This window comes from Arvicola amphibius, chromosome 18 (assembly GCF_903992535.2).
Source record: "Arvicola amphibius chromosome 18, mArvAmp1.2, whole genome shotgun sequence".
In the NCBI taxonomy this organism is placed as follows: Eukaryota; Metazoa; Chordata; class Mammalia; order Rodentia; family Cricetidae; genus Arvicola; species Arvicola amphibius.
The window spans coordinates 4,623,045-4,644,032 of NC_052064.1; the positions used below are offsets into that span (position 1 = coordinate 4,623,045).

A 20,988-nucleotide genomic window follows, 5' to 3' on the forward strand; every position below is an offset into this window, starting at 1 on the left:
GATTTAATGTTTTTTTAACTGATGAGCCTATTTCCTCTATTGTGTCTTCAGTTCTTGAGATTCTCTCTTCCATTTCTTGTATTCTGTTGTTCATGCTTTAATTTGTGGTTCCGACTTGTTTTCTCATAATTTCCATTTCTATAATTCTCTCAGTTTATGTTTTCTGTATTGTCTCAGTTTTCAAGTCTTTAATCATTTCTTTCACCGGTTTGATTGCTTTTTTTGTTTTTTTAAGGGATTTCTTGATTTCTTCCAATTCTTTTGTTTATCTATTCTACCATTTCTTTGAGGGAATTTTTCATTTCCTCTTTGAGGGCCTCAAACATTCCCCTAAAGTTATTTTAGGTCATTTTCTTCTGCTTCATCTATATTTGGTTGTTCAAGTTTTTATTGGTGTCTTGTTGCTCTTTGTGGTGTTGAGTAAGTATATTCTTACCTTGTCTATCCATCTTTTCCTCTGACTGATGTAGTTGGGGCTGTCTGTATGTCTGGTGATCAACCTTCCAGATGCCAGTGGATCCAAGACTCTCTGATTCAGGCCTGCTCTGGTGGAGGTCACTGACTCAAGCCTGTTTCCATTGATGTCCCTGGCCCAGGCCCGCTTTCCCAGAGATCTCTATCTTGGTCCTTGGGCCTGTCCCACAGAGTTCTCTGGCTCAGGCCTGCTCCCTCAACAGTGGCTCCCTTATACCTGCTCTTGTAAAGGTTCTTCCTGCTTATGTTTTTAATACATGCTAGGGAAGAGAAGCGCCTTTGAGCAAATGCTGGAGAAGTAAGAACATGACAGCCCACGGGAAGAATAAGTTCTGGTTGCCTCAGTGCTAAGCCCCAGCTGTACCATGTGGTATCTGGGCAGATTGTACTGGCATTCCCAGGACCTGCTTTCCCCTCAGCCAGACTCCAGCTCCTGACTTTGCCATGGTAGTTAATCTGGTGACCCACTCTTCTTCCTTCCGAGTGCACTGCCCTGTACTTGGGATCCTGCTTCTAGCCTTGGGGAAGGGGGGCGGGTAATCTCATCTCTACCAGCTGGCCATCATCTCTCCAAAGGAGGCTCCCCTGCTCTGAAGGGCAAACCATGACAGTGTATTAGAACCCTTGGGAGAACAGCTGCCTCTGGTGGGCACTGCAGAATCCCATGTCATGTATTAAATCCCCTGGGAGGACAGCTGCCTCAAGCAGACACTGCAGGATCCCATAACAGCGCGTTAAATCCCCTGGGAGGACAGCTGCCTTGGGTGGGCACTGCAGGATCCCATGTCAGTGTGTTAAATCTCCTGGAAGGATCCCATCTCCTTCTCGTTTACAACTGGGATTTACGCTCTCCCTGTCATGGAAACAACGGTCTTTGCAGATACATTTTCCCTGACCACAAAATAAAGTATTTCCTAAATGTGAAATTAGCATATTTACATGGTTGAAATTTTTATAAATCACCAACATATTTGCTTCAGTAACATTACCATCCTGAGAAGTGGCCTCTCCAGGTTTAGGGCCTTTTACAGGCCTCTACTTGGGTTTCCTGGCTTACGTTTTTATTGTTACCAGTGATTCATTTATGTATGAACAAAACGATTCAGTGATTTTGCAGATATCAGAAACGTTTTTGTGATATCCGCCAGAGATGACCATGGAATCAAAGGAAAAGTCTTTTCCTGTTTCTAGATCATGCTAGAGATGCTGCCAAGCCAGATCATATACCTTGTTCTTCCAGACAAGGTGTGCCCACCTACATATCAGACTGAGCCATTTCCCATGCAATAATGGGAAACGCTATAATGGCAATCTTCTTGATTATTTCTATCCTGCAAATTAGAATAAGCAATACTGTATGCTACCTCACTCACGCCCAGATTAACTTCCTGCGCTACCCTTGGTGCTCAGGAATCACAAAATAATTCTAAAATGATCATAGTAAAAGCAAGAAGGATCCCTTTAGAAAGAAGAGAACTATTACTGAATCCATTCCAAAGAACAGTAAAGTGTAAAGAACAGGCTGTTCGCCAACAAGGGCAATTGATGTTTGCCATTCAAAGCCACAAGGGAGAGCGTTGGAAGATGTAAATCCCTCCATTCACCTTGAACCCTAGATACTAAAGCTGAACAGGATTCTTTTTTTCTATTTCCTTCTTCTTTTTTTAAATCTTATATGCACTGGTGTTTCGCCTATATGTGTGTCTGTGTGAGGGCATCAGATCCCCCAGCAATATAAACCATTGAGAGCTGCCATGTGGGTACTGGGAATTGAACCAGAGTCCTCTGGAAGAGCATCCAGTGCTCTTAACTGCTGAGCCAGCTCTCCAGACCCAAATGATTCTTTTTAAAATTTAGTTAAAATATAAATGTGTTGTTTCCTCCTTTCCTCTTTCCTGCCTTTCCCATATCCAGCTCCTCCTCTCTAACCATTTCTGTTACACACACATATAAACAAATCAACAGATAAATACAATCCCTTCAGTGTTGATTGCATGCGTGCGCTCCTGGGGCTGACCACTGAGCACTGCACAGCCAATCAGGAAACTCATCTCTGGGGAAGAATTCTCCCTCTGTCAGCCACTGTTAATTGCTTGTAGTTCTTGAGATCCTATGGGCTCTCATCCCTAGAAATGATTCGTAAAAGGCTCTCAAGCTGTGGAATATCTCCTGGGCAGCATTTCTTAGTCTTTACCACACCATAAAAGCTAGAACTTACCATTTGCCATCTGTCTTTATCATCTCTCTGAAGAATCGTTAGTGATGAAATTAACAGATAGGAGAATTACCTTAGTAACCTTTTTAAATGTAAAATAACTTTTAAGAGTGCGTGCATGCGTGTGTGTGTGCGTGTGTGTGCATGTGTGTGTGTGTGTGTGTATGTGTGTGTGTGTGTACACATGAGTGCATTTTCTTTGTAAGGTACCCATGCATGACCAAACACAGAGGGCAGAGGTTCATTGGGTACCTTCCCTAACTGGTTCTGCACCTGGAGCTCACTGATTGGTTAAATGGTGTGGTCAGCAAGGTCCACGGATCTCGTCCTGTTTTTACCATGAAGGGCTGGATTACAGATACTCATCGCTGTACCTGGCTTTTATACGGACGCCGGGATTCAAACTCAGGTCCACACGCTTGTATAGAAAGTGCCTTACCAACTTGACCCATCTCCCCAGCCTGGAGCCTGTTTTTTAAATTTGTAATCATCGGATTTTATGTTTTCCTTAAAGTGAAGTGTTCACATATTCAGCCCAACCTAATTTTTGCTCTAGCCAGTGTATCGCCCACTTTATAGTCAGCAACAGCCATAAAAAAAAATAAGTACATGTTCCTTGTTACGGAACCCTTCAGTAGGAAATTACCTGAAATTCCTGACACATGTCAGTGGAATAGAGGGATGTCTGAGTGCTTGGTGGCCAAGATGGAAGATGCAGCAGGCTTCACTCTCTCTCCCTGCTTCTGGTCATTTGTCTAATCGTTGGGCGATTCTTACATTTCATTCTCTTTGGCTCCACTGCATGACCCATCTGGTGGAAATGGAGCACAAAAATGGACATTTCATACCAATAACACACAGAGCATAAAAACAAAGTGGCTGCTCTGTAACTTAAGACAGCGTGACACCCAAACCACTGAGCTAGAGATTTCTAGAAGGGAACCACCACACACTGGCAAATGTCACCTGGTTCGATTCCTTTGGTTCAGTGCACGCTTTTGTATAGTTAAGCACCTTATTCAAATCATATTTTAAATAACTCTGTTCGCAACTTGCACCTCAACAGGTGGGTTGACTAGGGAGAAATACAACAAAGCCAGAACTATACAAGACACAGAAAGAAGGCTCCCCTCTCCTGGGGAGTTAATAACAAATACAACCTACTCAGAGGGCTGACTAAAACCACTGACCTCCCAAGAAGCCCACGTAAACACATCCACTACTTTGCACTTTGTATGTGTCCTTCTCAAATCCTGGGTGATAGTGGTGCTAACTGGTCACTTCACTTGAGGTTTTGTTTGTTTGTTTTGTTTGGTTGGTGTTTGTTGGGACTCCGTGTCAGATAGACCATGAGCTGGTAAAGAAGCCATCTGGTCTGAAGTGTAAAACCCTACACGCTTTGAGCCTTTTTTGTGTGCCGAATATTTCCTGTTTCCTTAATTCCCCCAGGCACGGAAGCACACATCTGCAAACCTAGTTCTCAGGAGGCTGACAGAAGCACACCACAAATTCAAGACCTGCCAAAGTTGCATTTAGGCCTTATCTAGAAAAAAGAAAAGAAAGTATTTTGCTAATTCTTCAGAATACTGTTTTAATCTAACCACAGCCATACTGCAGCAACAGGCAGTGAGCTATACCATTTAAGGGCCTCTGTTCCACGGTGCTGAGTTTTGGGTTTGTCTTACCCACATACCCATGATCCCACAATGTCAGGGAGTGGCTGTAACTCCCATTGTGAGCGCCCCCAGCTCAGAGTGGTGGGAATGCCTGAGAGATTACGCAGCTGCTATTTCTGCTCTCTGTGTTTGTTCGTGAGTCAGGGCTAAGAATACGCCAGAAATGAACACTGCCCTGGGTCGTTCTGCCTTTCTTGTTATCACGTGACCACAGTGGAATCAAGAAGTTGTGCTTTCATGTTTAAATGTCTGCAACATAGCCCCAGTGTTCCCAGTGAGCTGGTGACTCTGGGCCTGCGTTATACTTGATGATCACACCTTACTACCACATCTTTACCATCTAAACTACTCGCAAAGACACAGCTAGCAGTTAAAATAGACCTGGGAGGGGACTGGGGAGATGGCTCCATGTTTAAGAGCGCTTGTTGGGGTTTTCAGTTCCCAGCATGCACACGGTTCCTCGTAACCAGTTCCAGGTATCTGATGCACCACTCAGCCATTCACACGTACATACATGTAGGTGAACATTCATTCACATAAAATAAAATCAGATAAAACTTCTTAAAAATAGCCATGAAGAACATGTTTATAAACTCCTTGGAGATCATTTCAATTGTGTTTATATGACTTAATGATGATGTGCCAAGTAGTGTGTTTATATGTGAGAGAGAGGAGACAGAGAGAGACAGAGAGAGAGAGAGAGAGAGGAGGCTTAGAGAAAGAGAGGAGAAGGACGGAAGAGAGGCATGACACGTTTCATTCCCTTGAGCTAGAGTGATTGTGCAGTTGGGTTTTCTCTAAAGATTTATTTATTTTTAATGTGTGTGTGTGTGTGTGTGTGTGTGTGTGTGTGTGTGCACATGAATGGAGTACCTGTGGAGTACAAAAGAGTCAAATTCTCTGGAGAAAGAATTACAAGTGGTTGTGAGCCATCTGACATGCGTGCTGGAAACTGAAATCAAATCCTCTACAGGAGCGGTGCCCCCTCCTAACTACTAAGCCAGCCCTCCAAGCCCTAACCATGCAGCTTTGAAATGGCCAAAGTGAGGGAGAAACATCCATGACGCCTTTTCCACAAAGTTCTGGGGAATCTATCACTTTTATGTCAATTTGTTTTGTTGTTTTTTTGTTTTGTTTTGTTGATTTTTGAGACAAGATTTCTCTATGTAACTCTGGTGTCCTGGAACTAGCTGGCCTCGAACTCACAGAGATCCACCTGCTCCTGCCTCCTGAGTGTTGGGATTAAAGGTGTGTGCCATCATTGTCCGGTTTATGTCAATTTCTTAAGGAGCCAAATGAAAGTACCCAATAATACATTTGTCAACAATTTCTAAATAATACCATTACTTTAATCTTCTTGAATCCTAAATATGTAACAAGACACAACTTGGATCCCCACAAGCTGTGCTGGCTGGACCATGCTTAGAGTCTTTCCAATCTCCGCAGCGTACTGCAGTGCCAAAGCAAACTCCTTTTCTCTTTATCTAGTTACAGGTCAGAAGTGAAAGCAAGGCAAGACGTGAAGCCAGACATCCGGCAACCTCCCTTCACCGACTACAGGCAGCCCCCGCTGGACTACAGACAGCCCCCGGGAGGGGAATACCCACAGCCCCCACCCTTGGACTACAGGCAGCACTCCCCAGACACTAGGCAGTATCCTCTGTCCGACTACAGGCAGCCACAGGTACCTCTGCTGGAGGACACAAGGTCCCCACAAAGACTTCCTGGGGTGCAGCGAGTGCTGTAGAAGGGAGGCAGAACATCCAGACACTGTGGGAGCAGACAGCCAGGCCTCTGTTCTTAGCCTCAGTATCAGGGCTAACACCTGCATCTCCAGAACGTCAATGCATCGATCAGTCTGCTCTAGATGAAGCAGGACAGACCACCCACAACCAATCGGGAGTCAGTGGGTAGTCATGGATGAACTAATCTTGATGATAGTTAACAAGCTAACTCCAAGAACATAGCCTCAGCAACAGCCATTGTCCTTACGCTTCTGCTAGACCCTCAGAATATTAACGTAGAAAATTTGACATATTCCAGCCATTGGGGTCTTTCAGAGCCATTGTTTCTAAATGGCCGCCTGCCTCCCACTCTGTGGTAAAGAGCCAAGCCTCTATGCAGATGACAAAGCCAAGCTTGGCCTTACAACCCACCCTGCAGCCACTGCTATCACCAAAAACTGCCCGTGTATACAACTTAGGGTCCGGCTGTCTCATTCTTGGTTGGCATTGGACATTCCTCCTGAGACTTTCTTGGCCTCTCTGAGCTTCAATTTCCTCAAAGGTGGCTCTTCCCAATAGGCCAGGGTAAATGGTCAATCTCTATGAAAGACCAGAGCTCAATGTCTAGTAAATGTTCATCACTCAGGAATGAGATACCAAGATAGAAATGAAGTACCATTTCCACTCTATCCAATTACATTGTGCCCCATTATTAAATTAAGGACCAACTTTACCCCCACAGAGTTTAAGAGTGGTGGTGGCCAGGAAGTCTGGGACATGCTGCATTTAGAGGACACACTGACCTTGTATCCTCTGAGTTGATGTCCAATGATCTGTACAGACTTACTTATGGCGCTAACATCAATGAATGGGAGAATTTAGAAGAGATGATGTCACGCATTAAGTGCAAGTTGATCAAGAAAAGCCAAATTAGCTGTGCTGTTTGCTTTAACAGCATTAACCAATTGAGTCTTTGGAGCCAGGTCTTGCATGTTCAGTACTTGTAAAGTCAAGTGGCATCTTATAACACCATGTCCTTTGAAGACATTAACTGTGAGAAAGGGGAGCAGGGAAATTGACTGTCGAAGTCCCTCTAATGCTAAGCAATTCCATCTTCCATTTCTTCCCCACTCCCACAGGATTTTGATTATTTCACTGTGGACATGGAGAAAGGAGCCAAAGGATTTGGATTCAGCATCCGTGGAGGAAGAGAATACAAAATGGATCTGTATGTGTTGAGATTGGCAGAGGACGGACCAGCCATACGGAACGGCCGGATGAGGGTAAGATGCCTCAAATGGCAGAGATCCTAAGGAGAGCCCCACTGGGGCGTCAGGAAGCAGTCGAGGCTTGCTCTCAGACCAGCAGGTTTCACCCTTTCTGTTCCATAACCTGGCTTTTAAAGGTTTGGTCAAACACAAGGAGTTACAGCATCGAGCCAGGTGTGGTGGTGCACGGCTGTCATGCCAGCACTGGGGAGGTTGAGGCAGGAGGATGAGTCAGTTAAGGTCACAGTAACTTGGAGGCCATCCTGGGCAATATAGTGTGACTCTCACTTTCAAAAACAAAAAAAAAAAAAAAGATAAAAGACTACATTTATAAATATCTCCAGATGGATAAACCTCAGCATACTGGTGTTTTTCTCAAGAGGGAATGAAAGAAAGAGGACAAAGGAAGGGAATTTAAGAAATTGCTTGAAATGGAGAGACACTCTATTATTCTTCTGTGGTTCAGTGATTCCATTACCACTGAGGTTGAAGCTTTCAAAATTTATTTTCCCTTTCATGTTCCTCCCCTCCACATCCATTAATCAAATGGCCCTAATATCTCTCTGGAGATGTTTCCTTCTTATTGGCTGGCCTTTGGGCTTTGATATTTGGGCAGCCAGGCACAATAGGAGAAAGGGGATTCGGCTTCCAGCACATAGGTTGTCCTTAAAAAGTTGGAGTAATTTAGATGCTTCAGTTTGAGTGTGAGTGGGGAGGGATTCTTAAGGTAACAGTCAAACTTGGCTGGATGCTTGATGGAATACCCCATTCTGCACCAATGAGTACAAACTAAACAATAACTTAGCTGTCCACACAGTCCTGTCCTGTCCTGTCTCAGACAGCACCAGCAACTATCTAAGTTTAATTCTTCTTGTACATCTAGACTTCTTCCTTGCCCTCCTTTGCTGCCTTTTAAGTTCACATAGAAAGGAAAGAAAGCTGTGACCTGGAGGTTCTGAGGTCTGGGGTCTGTGCTCAGCTTTGCGGACCGCACCTGCTACTCACACCACCACGCAATCTTCTACCATCCTCTCTCCAAAAGCAAGGCATGACCAAAAGTGCAAAAGTGGGAAGAACACAGATCGTGTTCCATGCACCCTCTACAAGGCTCTGACGACAGGGAGATTGTGGAGGTGGACTCTTACCCCAGACAGCAGTGGCACCCGATACAGACCGTTACTGTCCTGATCCGGTACTACCCTATGCCTCCCTGTCTGAGGTATCAGCAGGAGCGGTCTCCACGTGGCTTTTTGCCTCTAGAGTTTCCCTCCAAACTAGAATGGAACTCTTTTTTTATAGAAATATGTTTATTTATTGATGGCAGAGGCAGGCTCATGGAGGGAGGTCAGAGGACAATCTGTGGAGTTGGGCTCTCTCCTTCCACTGTGTGTGGTGTGAGGCAGGGTTGGCCGTAAGTACCTTTACCCCTGAGCCACCTGCCACGTCAACTCATGAGTGATTAAATAAAATAAAATTAACCCATGCAAGGCAGGTAAAGTCAGCATTGTAGAGAGAGCAGGTGTGAACCGACCAGAACCTAGTGAGGTAATGAGGAGGCACTGCCCCTGCAACTGCCCCACGACTTTAGCGGTTGCCACATTTCTAAACAAGTCTAAATGGCTCACTGCCGGCTATCTCCAGCACAGCCAAGGTACAGAAGCCCAAATAGAAGGTAATATTTTCACAGAACCTCGACCCTAGCAGCAGTTTTCAGCGCAGGGCGTGGCAGCTAGTCTCAGGATTTGTCAGCGTTGTGGATCTGTGGAGCTACAGGGCACAGCTGTGCTTGATCACGGCACCTACATCATAATTCACAGATGCATTAAAATGCTTCATCCGGGACAAGGATCGATCAATAGCTGTATGATTTATGGCCTGATTATTTTTAGCTAATGTGCTAACTGGATAATACATAGGCTGTTGGTTAGGAAAATCAATGATAAAGTTACTCATGTACCCTGTTCTCCACTTAGTACAAGTCCCCACCTTTATGTTAGTGTCCAGGTACCTATGGAGCTTAAAATATCCGTGTCAGTAAAGTGTTACAAGGTCTTGTCAACCTTGCATGTACGATGGACTTGGTTTGCAAATTTTCAAGCCTCCTGCAACAGCCAGGTGAGCTAGACACTCATGATCACGATCACTGAAAATAGCTCAGAAAGAGGAGCCGGTATGAAGTTCTTTCCAGCCTCTGACCTGCTGTAGCACACTTCTCCCCTACTAACATGATTTCCTCACCTCCAGTTTCCATGTGTGACCTCTCTATGCACACACCAACACGTGTGTGCACGTGTGCACACTCACATACAAATGTGCGCACGCGCACACACACACACACACACACACACACACTTGATCAAATCAATTTGGTAAATACCATGTATTTTTGCCATTTTCAACATCAAGAACATCAAAAAAAAAAAAAGTCCAGGTCTACTAGAGGCCTAGATTTGGGCACAGTAAAATTGTTCAAATCCAGATCACAACCAAGGACCTGGGTGATTCTGAACAGGAGCTCGTTGCTGTGCCCATAGGTTTGGGACACGGATATTATGGGTTTTAGGCACTTTGTATTGCACCAGATTTGAACCGCTGTATTTGAGGCTTCTTTTCCTGGTCATTTGTGTTGGTCTGGCCGTTGGAGAATGATACTACAGAACTTAGCTGGGGACCCAGAGAACCCCAAGGGACGTGCCAACAAAAAAAGTAAGAGCATCGTTCGACTGAGGGTGCTGGGATGCTGGGATGCCCATCCTTTATTTTTAGGTTGTCTCTAGCATCCACAGCTTACCAAGACAGATAACAACGACCCTCACGGGACAGGTGAGGAAAGGCAGACAGAGAATCGGAGGACAGTCTTCAGCCGTTCTTCATGGCTGCCTGCAGCGGTGAGGATTGTCCTAGCAGAGAACTTTAGCAAATTAGGCTATTAGAGAAATTAGCTCCAGCAATGTTAAGAGGGGTAAAAATCTTCATAACTAATGAGTAAGTCTCTTGGACAAAGTCCTTAGAAAATATAACCTCATTAAAAACTGAGACTAAGTAGGAAACGGGCAAAGAAAGCTGAGCGTCTAAAATAGCTTTCTGGCGAAGCTCGGTGAAGCAGAGAGCGGAGGAAATCAAGAGATAAATGTGAGACGTTTGGAGGGAGGGAATAAGAGTTCCGAGTGCTTAATAAAAATCCCGCAGACGAAACGTGAGAGAAGCTAAAAGGAGAACAAGAAGGCTCTGTGAGAGGTGGTCTGCGCTGAGGTGCAGGCTGAGGTCCCCACACATGGAGGGTGGGGCCCCACACATGGAGGGTGGGGTCCGCGCTGAGGTGCACACTGAGGTCCCCACACATGGAGGGTGGGGTCCACACTGAGGTGCAGGCTGAGGTCCCCACACATGGAGGGTGGGGTCCCCACATGGAGGGTAGGGTCTGCTCTGAAGTGCTTAGGATCCCAAACACAGAGGAAAAAGACAAAATGCTTTTTGCTCTCATGAGAGCATCTCTGTGAAGTTGTTTTTTTAGGATAAAAAGAATGTCATTTATAATGTCAATAGTACTGTGCTTCGTTTGCCTATTAACAATGCCTGGGCTAATGGTTCACTCTAGAGTCTGCCTGCAGTGGGCTTCAGAATGACCCAAAACCTTAGCTGGCCAAGCAGTGGACAAGAAAGACAAATCTTACCCATCTTTCCTGTTTTCTTAATGAAAAGTATAATCTACTGATTTAAACATCGTTTGAATGTGTCAATTGTATTCCTGGTCCAGACACATCTAGCTTGAAACTACAGAATGAGTGTTTAAATGAAGTCTATTCTATTTTATATTTTGTTACTATTGAACACAGAACCTTTTGCAAAACTGTTTCTGACATATGTGGCAGAAATAAATACTAATGATATTTCAAATGCCCGTGAGCTTTTATCCCAGCTTTATAAAAGGGCGGGGGACCGTTACTAATGTCTCATGTCTCCATTCCCTCCCACCTTCCCACCCTAGACAAAAAGAGCCACCACCCTAAATAAAGAAGTATTGACCTTTTTGCTGCCACCCCCACATATACAGATTTCATTCTACACACTTGGTGAACATTATCTAAATGACTCATGATGTACATCTTCTTCCCTGAGGTTCCTTTTTTATAAATTATTTTCATGAGATTCATCCAAGTTGGTGGATTTATTTTAACTGCTGTGAATTTTCCATTTGGGCCAATATCCTCTAGTCTATATTGCTGTCTGTTTCCCTGTTCTGTGGTGTTTTAGGGTTCCCTTGTCAGTGGACCTAGATTGTAACCAGTACAATCCTTGAACTTTCTCCAGTCCCATACATGCAAGACTGTCTCTAGGCTAGTGTATTGCCAGACAGATACATATTTACTTAGCTAAGAGCACAAAGATTATAACTGAGATTACCAAGGAGTGATATACATGTACCAATAATGTTGCTAAGTGTTCATACTGGCAGATCTGTGTTTCCTTCTTCTAAGTTCTCACTCTCATAAATGGAAATGACATATCATCTGGGTATGAGTTTGCATGTCTCTATGTGCATGCAAGCAGATGAAGGGGCACCTGTGTGAGTGTGCAGGTACACATGTGTGAGTGTGCAGGTGCACCTGTGTGAGTGTGAAGGCGCACCTGTGTGAAGGTGCAGGCGCAGATACACCTGTGTGAGTGTGCAGGCACAGGTGCACCTGTGTGAGTGTGCAGGCACAGGTGCACCTGTGTGAGTGTACAGGCACAAGTACACCTGGGTGAGTATACAGGCACAGGTGCACCTGTGTGAGTGTGCAGGCACAGGTACACCTGGTTGAGTGTGTAGGCTCAGGTGCACCTGGGTGAGGGTGCAGGTGCAGGTACACCTGGGTGAGTTGTGTAGGCTCAGGTGCACTTGGGTGAGGGTGCAGGTGCAGGTACACCTGGGTGAGTGTGTAGGCACAAGTGCACATGGGTGAGGGTGCAGGTGCAAGTACACCTGGGTGAGTGTGTAGACACAAGTGCACATGGGTGAGGGTGCAGGTGCACCTCTGTGAGTGTGCAGGTACACCTGTGTGAGGGTGCAGGTGCAGGTACACCTGGGTGAGTGTGTATACACAGGTGCACCTGGGTGTGTGTGTAGGCACAGGTGCACCTGGGTGAGTGTGCAAGTACACCTGTGTGAGTGTGCAGGCACAGGTACACCTGAGTGAGTGTGCAGGTGCATATGTGTGAGTGTGCAGGTGCACCTGGGTGAGTGTGCAAGTACGCCTGTGTGAGTATGCAGGCACAGGTGCACATGTGTAAGTGTGCAGGCACAGGTACACCTGAGTGAGTGTGCAGGTGCACATGTGTGAGCGGACAGGTGCACCTGTGTGAGTGTGCAGGAGGAGGCCTGAGGTCGACATCGTTTGTCTTCCTCTATTGCTCTCCACCTGGTTTTGTTTTTGTTTTAATTTTTCAGCACATTTATTCACTTTTTTAAGATAAGCATGTACACAGTGCACGTGTGGGGTCAGAAGACAGCCTGTGGAAGTCTCTTCTCTCCTTTCACCATGTGTCCTGAGGACTGACCCCAAAGCATCAGGCATGGTGGCAATCACTTCTGCCCTCTGAGCTATTTCACAGGTCCTCTCCACATTTTTTTTTCTTTTGAGACAGATTCTCTGTACTGATTCAGTGAGACTTGCTGGCCAGTGAATATGGAGGAATTTGTATGCCTTGATTCCACATGATGTTCATTATCTTTTGCTATATCTGGGCATTCCCTCTTGACAAAAAAAAAATGTATCTCTTCTTCATTTAATGTTAAATAATTGTCCTTAGATAGTGTGGTGCAAATCTCTTCTTCCAGCTTTGTTCCTCTCTTTCTTCCTAAACAATTTTGATAGAGAGACCTTCTTGATATTAATGTAACTTCTTAACCTTTTCATTCATAATCTTCCGCTTTTGAGCGTAGCTTAAGAAGTCATTTCCCAACATATTCTCTCTCTCTCTCTCTCTCTCTCTCTCTCTCTCTCTCTCTATGTGTGTGTGTGTGTGTGTGTGTGTGTGTGTCTATGTGTGTGTGTGTGTGTGTGTGTGTGTAACAGATGTATGTGCACCTGTGTGGATGCAGGTGCATGCATTCAGAGGCCAGATAAGGACATTGAGTATCTCACTGAATCTGGAACTGGCTGGATTCTTTTGGCTAATATGACTAGCCAGATGCCCCAGCAACTTGCTCTGCACACATACACACCAGTACCAGGGGTGCAGGAGGTGCAGCTATGCCCTATGCCCAGCTTTTTATGTTTGTGGGGGCTATAAATCTGAATTTATATCCCCATGCTTCCTCAGTAGAAGCTCTGGTCCCCTCAGCCATCTCTCCAACTCTGCAACACACTGGTCTACACCTGTTCTAGAAGATGGAAATTTGCCTTCCATATTTCTTTATGTGTAACCTCAGGTCCCAGCATCATTTTATGATCCCCCTTCTCCCTAGCTGTAAGGATAACTCTATAATAAACAGGAAATGTTTTATTTAATAAATATGTAATGCAATCATCAGTATATTTTTATTATATCTTAGGAGCTCTAGAAAATTCTTAAGACTTCAGAAAGATTTCTCAAGCAAGCATAAAAGAATAGGCTAAATTATGCTGGCCTGTTATCTGCACGAATGGCAAGATGTTTATCTTTCAAGAAGCGTTGAATTTCCCAAATATACAACTCAACTTTCGGGAGTGTTCTTAAGTTTTTTTCCAGAGTTTTCTTTTTTTAAGTTTCTCAAAGAAGTAATAAGACATAATATTAAGAAAGAGAAACAGAGAGATAAGAGAAAAACGAGGCAGAGGTGCTATTTCAATGTCTAAACATTCTTTAGAATTTATTAATAAAGCTCCATCTTATGCTTAGTGTAAAACAAAAAGTAGAAAGTTTAGATCTTTGTTACACTGGACAGAATTTAAAATTTTTATGACTATACTGTTTAACAAGGCCCTGTCTCAAAAACTGAGAGCTGGTCATGTAGCTCAGTGCAGAAGGCCCAAGGCTGGGCCCCCAATATTGCAATTAATCGATAATCAAGCCAGTTGACTACATTATCTAGGTCTGTTCCTAAACCAGCACACCTCTGGACATCTCTTGACTGTTCCCTTTCCCCAACACCACTGGCTCAGTCCTCTGATCTGTGTCTCTCCTGAAGACAGCTCTTCTCTGCAGCTAGTCTGGGGCTTCTGGCCAGTCTCCCTGCCCCCACTGCCCATCTTACCTTAGGAATACTGGGACAACAGAGGCCATGGGTTACATGGGTTTTGGTGGCTGGAACTTCGGTCATCAGGCCTGCTCAACTAGCAATTTTATGTATCTCCCTAGCCTGACAATTATTTTTTTATATGTTGATCAATTACATCTTTTAAAAAAAACCCACTAAATTCACTATTTTGATAAACAGCATTTAGATTTTCTCTGTAATAACCACATTTTCTAAAAACAAAGTTGATTTGTTTCTTATCACTCCTTTTAAGTCCTCTAGCGCCTTTCCCTTTTCTTTATTTCTTTGGCTTCCTGCATGAAGCAGAACAGAAGCCCTCAGAGCAGGCACATGTGTTTGCCCTAATCTCAGCAGGGGTGCTCTTGACTCTCTGTTAAGCATGGTGTTTAACGGGTTCTCACAGATAGCCTTCATCTGTGCTTCATCAGGACCGCTTCCTGCCGCTGCTACTAATTTGCCGGGAAGGCTTGTTAGAAATCGATGTTGGATCTCAACCACTTCTTGTATTTCCATAAAAGGTCTCACGTGATCGTTCTTCTCTGGTGTGTTAGTTAATACGATAGTTGGGTGCAGGTTCATGCAGAACACGTATTTGTGTCTGTCTTTCGACTGTTATGTTTATGTTCTCAATCCTAGTTCTAGCAACCATGCCCAAGGTTTTTCCGTCTCCCTGTAGCCATGTCAAAGGACTGGCTCACATTCCTCCTCTCCCTCGTTTGCTTTCATGTTTGATATTTCCTTTCATCCCATCCCTTTGCCTTGGCTTCATCCTGTACTTCGTGTTCTTGCTCAGTACTTGGGTGTTGATGTCTGTAACACTGAGGCTTTCTCTCTGAGAAGGCTTTGATATCTAAAGTGTGTGCGTTTCTTTACCTTCCTGTGCTCTGGGGTGCATTCTGGTTTCTGGCATGATACACGTTCTGACTCATGCTCAAGTTCTCGGGCTTTGTTTCCAGGACCAATGTTTAAATTGAAGGCTACAGTTCTGATGTGATGCGCAATCACTGTTTCACATCCCAAATATGCCGCAGTTTTCATTATGATTGTCTCTTTCCGAGATGATCACGCTTACTCACGCATCATTTAAAAGCCCTTCTATGGATGGGATTGTTCTGGTTAAACTTATATATTCATGATTTTTAGCATGATTCCATTGTCTTAAGATAATACATTGCATATTATCTCAGTCTCTCCAATTTGTTGCAGCTCACCCTTTCGCTGCATGTGTTGAGATCTTTGTGTAAGAGCCATGTATAGTGAAGGATATAGCGTGCACCTGGAGTGAAAGAGGAAGTGTCGTGGCGTGTGCACAGGGTGAAGCCCTGCTGCTGCCCCATCTGACCGTTCTACACTGTAATTCCATCTAGTACACGTATTACATGCCAGGCTATTTATCCTGCAAGGTTTCCTTTGAGGGGCGGTTGATTTTTACTTGTGTGTTTTGACGCCGTGCAGTTTGATGGGAAGATGTCTGTTTCATTTTCTAGGTGAGTTAAACCTATTCCACGATGAGCTTTTGTGCTGCTCATGCGTCTCATGGCTGCCACAAGAGAAGGGTTTCTGTCCCCCACCGATCAAGGGCACAGTCTGTCACCACAGGGAGTAAGCCGTGATAGCTGAAGTTAAGGCCACTGTGCAGCCTCAGGCAAGAAGCAGACAGAGATGCAGGCTCATACAAGAAAGCTAGTTTTTTGGATCATCTCTTTTATGTGTTCAGCTTTTCTGTTTCTTTATGTTTGATATGCTTGTCCAAAAGTCTAAGTTTTTATTTTTAAATAATCTATTTCCCAAGTTCACATTAGTCAATGTGTACTAATTTGTGTGCTGATACGGTTTATTTAATCCCGCCACTTCGTTTTCTCCCTTTCCTATTGGCCTGCCTTTATCACATTCTTTGACATTTTCCTTTGGACAGGCCTCTGGGGTCCCAGTTCACATTCAGGTCTCCTATTAGACTTCCCACTTCTGTCCCTACATATAAATGTCTGTCGTTGCTGCCAAGTCATCAAAATGGAACCTCCTGGGTTCTAGAAAAAGGCAGGTGTTTCCTGCTTGCTCAGATCTGTTCTGGAAACTCAACGGCTCAGAGAACGGAAGCCAGCATCCCCCAAGCCAACAGCTGGCCAGGTGTGTGTGTGCTTGCCTCCAGCGTCCTGTCTTCTGCTTGGCTTGGCATCAGCGGACTCTGCTGGTCAGCATAATGAGGTGGCTAGAAACAAAACTGAGAGCAGCTCTTACCTGTAATCCTTCCACCCTCTGAGGTGGCAGTTGGCCCGCACCCACCTAGAATGCCACCCAGAGGCCCTGCAGGCGGCCCTCACGGGATCCCATGCTCATTCCATAATACACTCGCTCTCATTCCTCTGTACCTCCAGTCCCCAGCTGGGTGCGTCTCCTGCCCACAGAGCCACCAATGCATCTTTGCCAGTGCAATGTCTGTGCATCTGTGCATCTGTGCGATGTCTCTGCAGCCCTGGGAGAGCCCCCCACACACACACACCGCAGCTGGTCCTCAGAAAACCCAAGCAGCCGCTGCATTTTCTCCTCCTCTGTCTTGCAGCAGCACTGGGGACCCTGGTTCTGAGTCACTCAGGTGCCAGCAGCAGCCCGGCAGGGCGCCTGTGAGCGAGGCCTCGAAAGCCTTTAGACCATGGCCAACTGTTGATGAGTAGGAAACAGGCTTCCTTGTCCTAAGTCTTCGATTTTGCAAGCTGAAAGCTGTGTTTTGATTTGTTTTTAAGAATTTGCTAGACTTGAAAATATTTCATTTGAAAAGCTATGCAGGTCAAACAAAAGGAGTGTCTGTAGGCAACGTGAGAATTGCAGTCCCCGCTTATCTGTCACCTCCTGTAGACAGATGTCAGGCAAGGGGAACGGAGGGCAGCTATGGGAAGGGGGTAAAGCGGCTTCCACAGAAACCTGCTGTGGCCCTGGCACCACTTAAGGGTCTTACATACCTTCTGAACAATACGCTAACTCAGGAAAGCTGGAAGAGTTCTGCAAATACGTCTACTGACAAAAATATGTATAAATGTGGCTCGTATGTCTCACTGGCATGTATGGAATTTAAAGATGGTGGCTTTCACGTGTAGGATACTCTGGTGGTCTGAATTACTTGGTATTTGTCAAGCCCTGTGGTATCTGAGAAGAACTGGCTTGGAGAGAGGGGACATTTAGTAGCGAACAGATTCCTAGCGATCACTCAGAGGAATTCTCTTCGGTCTTCTCCGGCATCCAGGTTGTATGTCTGGAACACAGATAGGAAGGTCTGCCTAGCTGGAGGCTTTGCCTAAATTGGGAGAGAAACCATCTTGAATGATCTAGCACACAACCTTGAAGTAACATGCCTTTAGGTCCGTTGGTGAGACTGGCTGCTCCTGGAAACAAGAGGCTCTTACACACATAGAATCTTCCAGTGGGAAAGAACTGGGTAGAAACAGTGAGCTAAAGCTCAGCAAAGCACTGGCTAGCTCGTGTAGGGTTCTAATTGCAATCTACACACACACACACACACATGACCTTGGACATGCTCCCCTGTCACAAGCCACAATAATCTTCACCCCGTGCCCTTCCTCTGGGCAGTTTCGAGAGTCTATAAACCCCTGGGGTCCTATAGGGATCTGAGAGACAGGAAGAATGTGATCTGCCCAGCAGGACGTCACCAAAACAGCAATTTGTGGACTAGAAGCATCCTCGTATCATACAATTCTTCAACAGAGTCCATTTTCCTTTCTCTCCCTAGTCTCTCTTTATTCCCAATATAATCCTATTAAAGACCCATTTCTCTCAGCAGAAACACAGAAAGTATCTTGTGTGTGTGTGTGGTGTGTGTGTCGAGAGGCTCTATGCTTTCAAATGTAAGCGACTGGGATTTCCATCTCCTGCACCTCCTAGATTTATTGATTCCCTTTTCCAGCACTGTGCCAAACCACCTGCCCACTGTTCACAACCCTTCAGGGGCACCCCTCTTATTTCAGAGTAAAGATCAGTCCTGATGACGAGCTTGCCCGGCCCCTCCCTCCCACACTTCACCTGGCTCAGTCACCTCTCTGCAGTCGCTGACACGGGGAGCCCCAGTGGGCTCCAGAGCCGTGTTTCTATTCGATGCCCTGCCTCCTCCCCTCACTTGGTTAACTTCTGGTTTCTCTCTACTTCCCATCTGGTTGCATCCACTGGCTCCGGCGCTCACGGCTCATGAAGACACCCGTCACCCGTCACAGTTCTTATTCACTGTGTGTGGGGGGGTGTGTAGGAAGGCAGTCTCTCGAGCGTGCGGGCCTCGGGACAGCAGAAGTCACGCTGCTCTGGACGTGTGCCCTTTAACCCGGTGCCCGCACTACTTACGGTGGTGCTCATCCATACCAAGTCGTGTGTAGACAGGAGCCTTCGAAGGGCAGAGCACTCAGGTTCCTTTCCTCTGGAAGCTGACGAGCTTTGCCTTCTAAGTGGAGGCCACCGAGGCGAATAAACCAGACAGACGCCGCCTCCATCAGTGATGAACAAAAATAACGTTCAACTAGCTCACAGTCACCTCTTACTGTTTTAAAATACTGTGCCCTAAGGTAAACGCGTTGCCTTTGGGGATACATTTATTTATTACAAGTTATGCAGTGTCTGTGAAGTAGAATTTGTAAAACTCTAGTGTGCTTTCAAAATCTCTTTAATCTTCAGCTTTGAGACATTTCAGGACCTGTTTTCTTCTCGTGTAAACTGCCTGTCACCAAGTGTGGATGACAGAGGAAGCAAGAAAACAAAGTAAGGTCAAGTCAGAAATAACGGAAAACATCAAAAGTGGGTCTTTGCAAAACATGACAGAACAGATTCCATAGCAGGGTGCGCCGGGGCCGTTAGGAAAGACGCCCAGGAGAGCTGCTCAGTGGATCTGATGGGAAGACCAGAGCTTAGCCAAAGACTCTGCAGTGCTAAGTCCCTCCAGGTCAGTGCAGATAACGAGCTGAGGCTGATGAAGCTAAGCCCTCTGCAGAGAGAGAACCCGGTACTTAAAAGAGAATAAAGCAGCCTCACTAGAGAAGCGAGGAAACTGACGGGCTGAAGCACAGCACGCAAGGGATGTGGGATGCAGGGTTTCATCACCTGTGGATGCTGGGACTCAGTATGCCCGGCGAGGTCATCTCCAACGCATGTGCCCTCTCCCTGTCATCATAGCCTCCTCGTCCTGATGCCCGGTTGGCCCTCAGCTCCCTCCTGGATCATCCTCCAGGTAGTCTGGCTCCTTTATCCTCTGGGCTCTGCTCGGGCCCTTTATGAAGGAAAGGGAAAATCTCTGAGATGAATCTGCTCCCCTTCCCTGTTCAGGGTGCAACCTGCGGACACTGTGTGCTAAATAAGTTGCGTGAGCTCCTTTGAGGAATGAGGGTTGATTAGAGACTAGCAGTGGGGAGTAGAGGCAAGCTGCCTTGGCATTCATTAGACTACCTTGTTCCTCATTCGGCCTCATTATCCACACAAGGAGGCCTCCATTCCTCTGCTCTGTTTCTTCTGCTGGGCACCCGCCAACCTTGAGCCATTTCAACAGCAGCTTCCCGGGGGATGAGTTAAGGGTTTGGTAAGGAATCAAAGGGGTAGTATTAGGGTTGCGTTGTGGTGTGGAGAGACAGAGAGGTAATTGGATAAATTGGATGTGAGGAGAGTTTAATTATTCATGGGGTTAGGAGGGCATGCTTACAGACGAGGGGAGACGTTTACAAGGCTGCAATCTGAGGACACATCTGCTTCCTCACCAGTGAGAAGAGACTTGTGGGTGTTCTTTCCTCTTTTATACCGAGCCATCATCTCTACGTGAGAACATGAAAACCATCCCTGTTTCTGTCTCCGGAGTAGCGTTTGAGCAGGTGAGCCATCTGCTCATGGCACTGTCTGTCTTCTCCCCACCCAGAGCTCTTCTGGTGGCCTCTCGGTTTATCCGCCTCACCTACTCTGCTTTTCAAGTCAGAAAATGGACGTTAAGCATCCCTTGGTCCTAGTCCAAGCATGATTTCGTCTGTCTGGCAGAGTGCTTCAGAAGACATTGAGAAGAGGGACCTGTTTATTGAACTTTTAGTCCAAATTGGTGGCCGGCGTTGAATCTCCCATTTATCATAGGCGGCATGATATTTTAGATATATACACATTGAATAGTAATTAAATACAGCTAATCAACATTAACTTCCGTGGCAGACAGCTTTATGAGAATGCTCACCTCCCGCTTGCATATTTTAAAAGAAAATATTGCCATTAGCTGCAGTCTCTTGAATGTATCCCTCCTGATATCTGTTTCTACTTCCATACCATCTGCAATGTCTCCCCTTCTCCCCCTCCCTCAGCTTCTGGTTCCTGCCGTTCCTACCCTCCGCTTCCAGGAAGTGACTTTTGTGGATTCCATAAGTAATGGCATTTGTCCTCCAGCAGC

General features: G+C 45.6%; 1 protein-coding gene across 2 annotated transcripts in view; it reads left to right on the top strand.

The window, feature by feature from the left end:
- Window positions 1-20,988, top strand: part of Magi2 (membrane associated guanylate kinase, WW and PDZ domain containing 2) — a 1,324,802-nt gene that overhangs the window by 1,225,532 nt on the left and 78,282 nt on the right. For both annotated transcript variants that reach the window (XM_038315349.1, XM_038315350.1), the window contains 2 exons: window positions 5,854-6,049; window positions 7,229-7,372. In XM_038315349.1, the coding sequence (XP_038171277.1) occupies window positions 5,854-6,049; window positions 7,229-7,372 (340 nt within the window). The remainder of the gene's footprint in view (window positions 1-5,853; window positions 6,050-7,228; window positions 7,373-20,988) is intronic.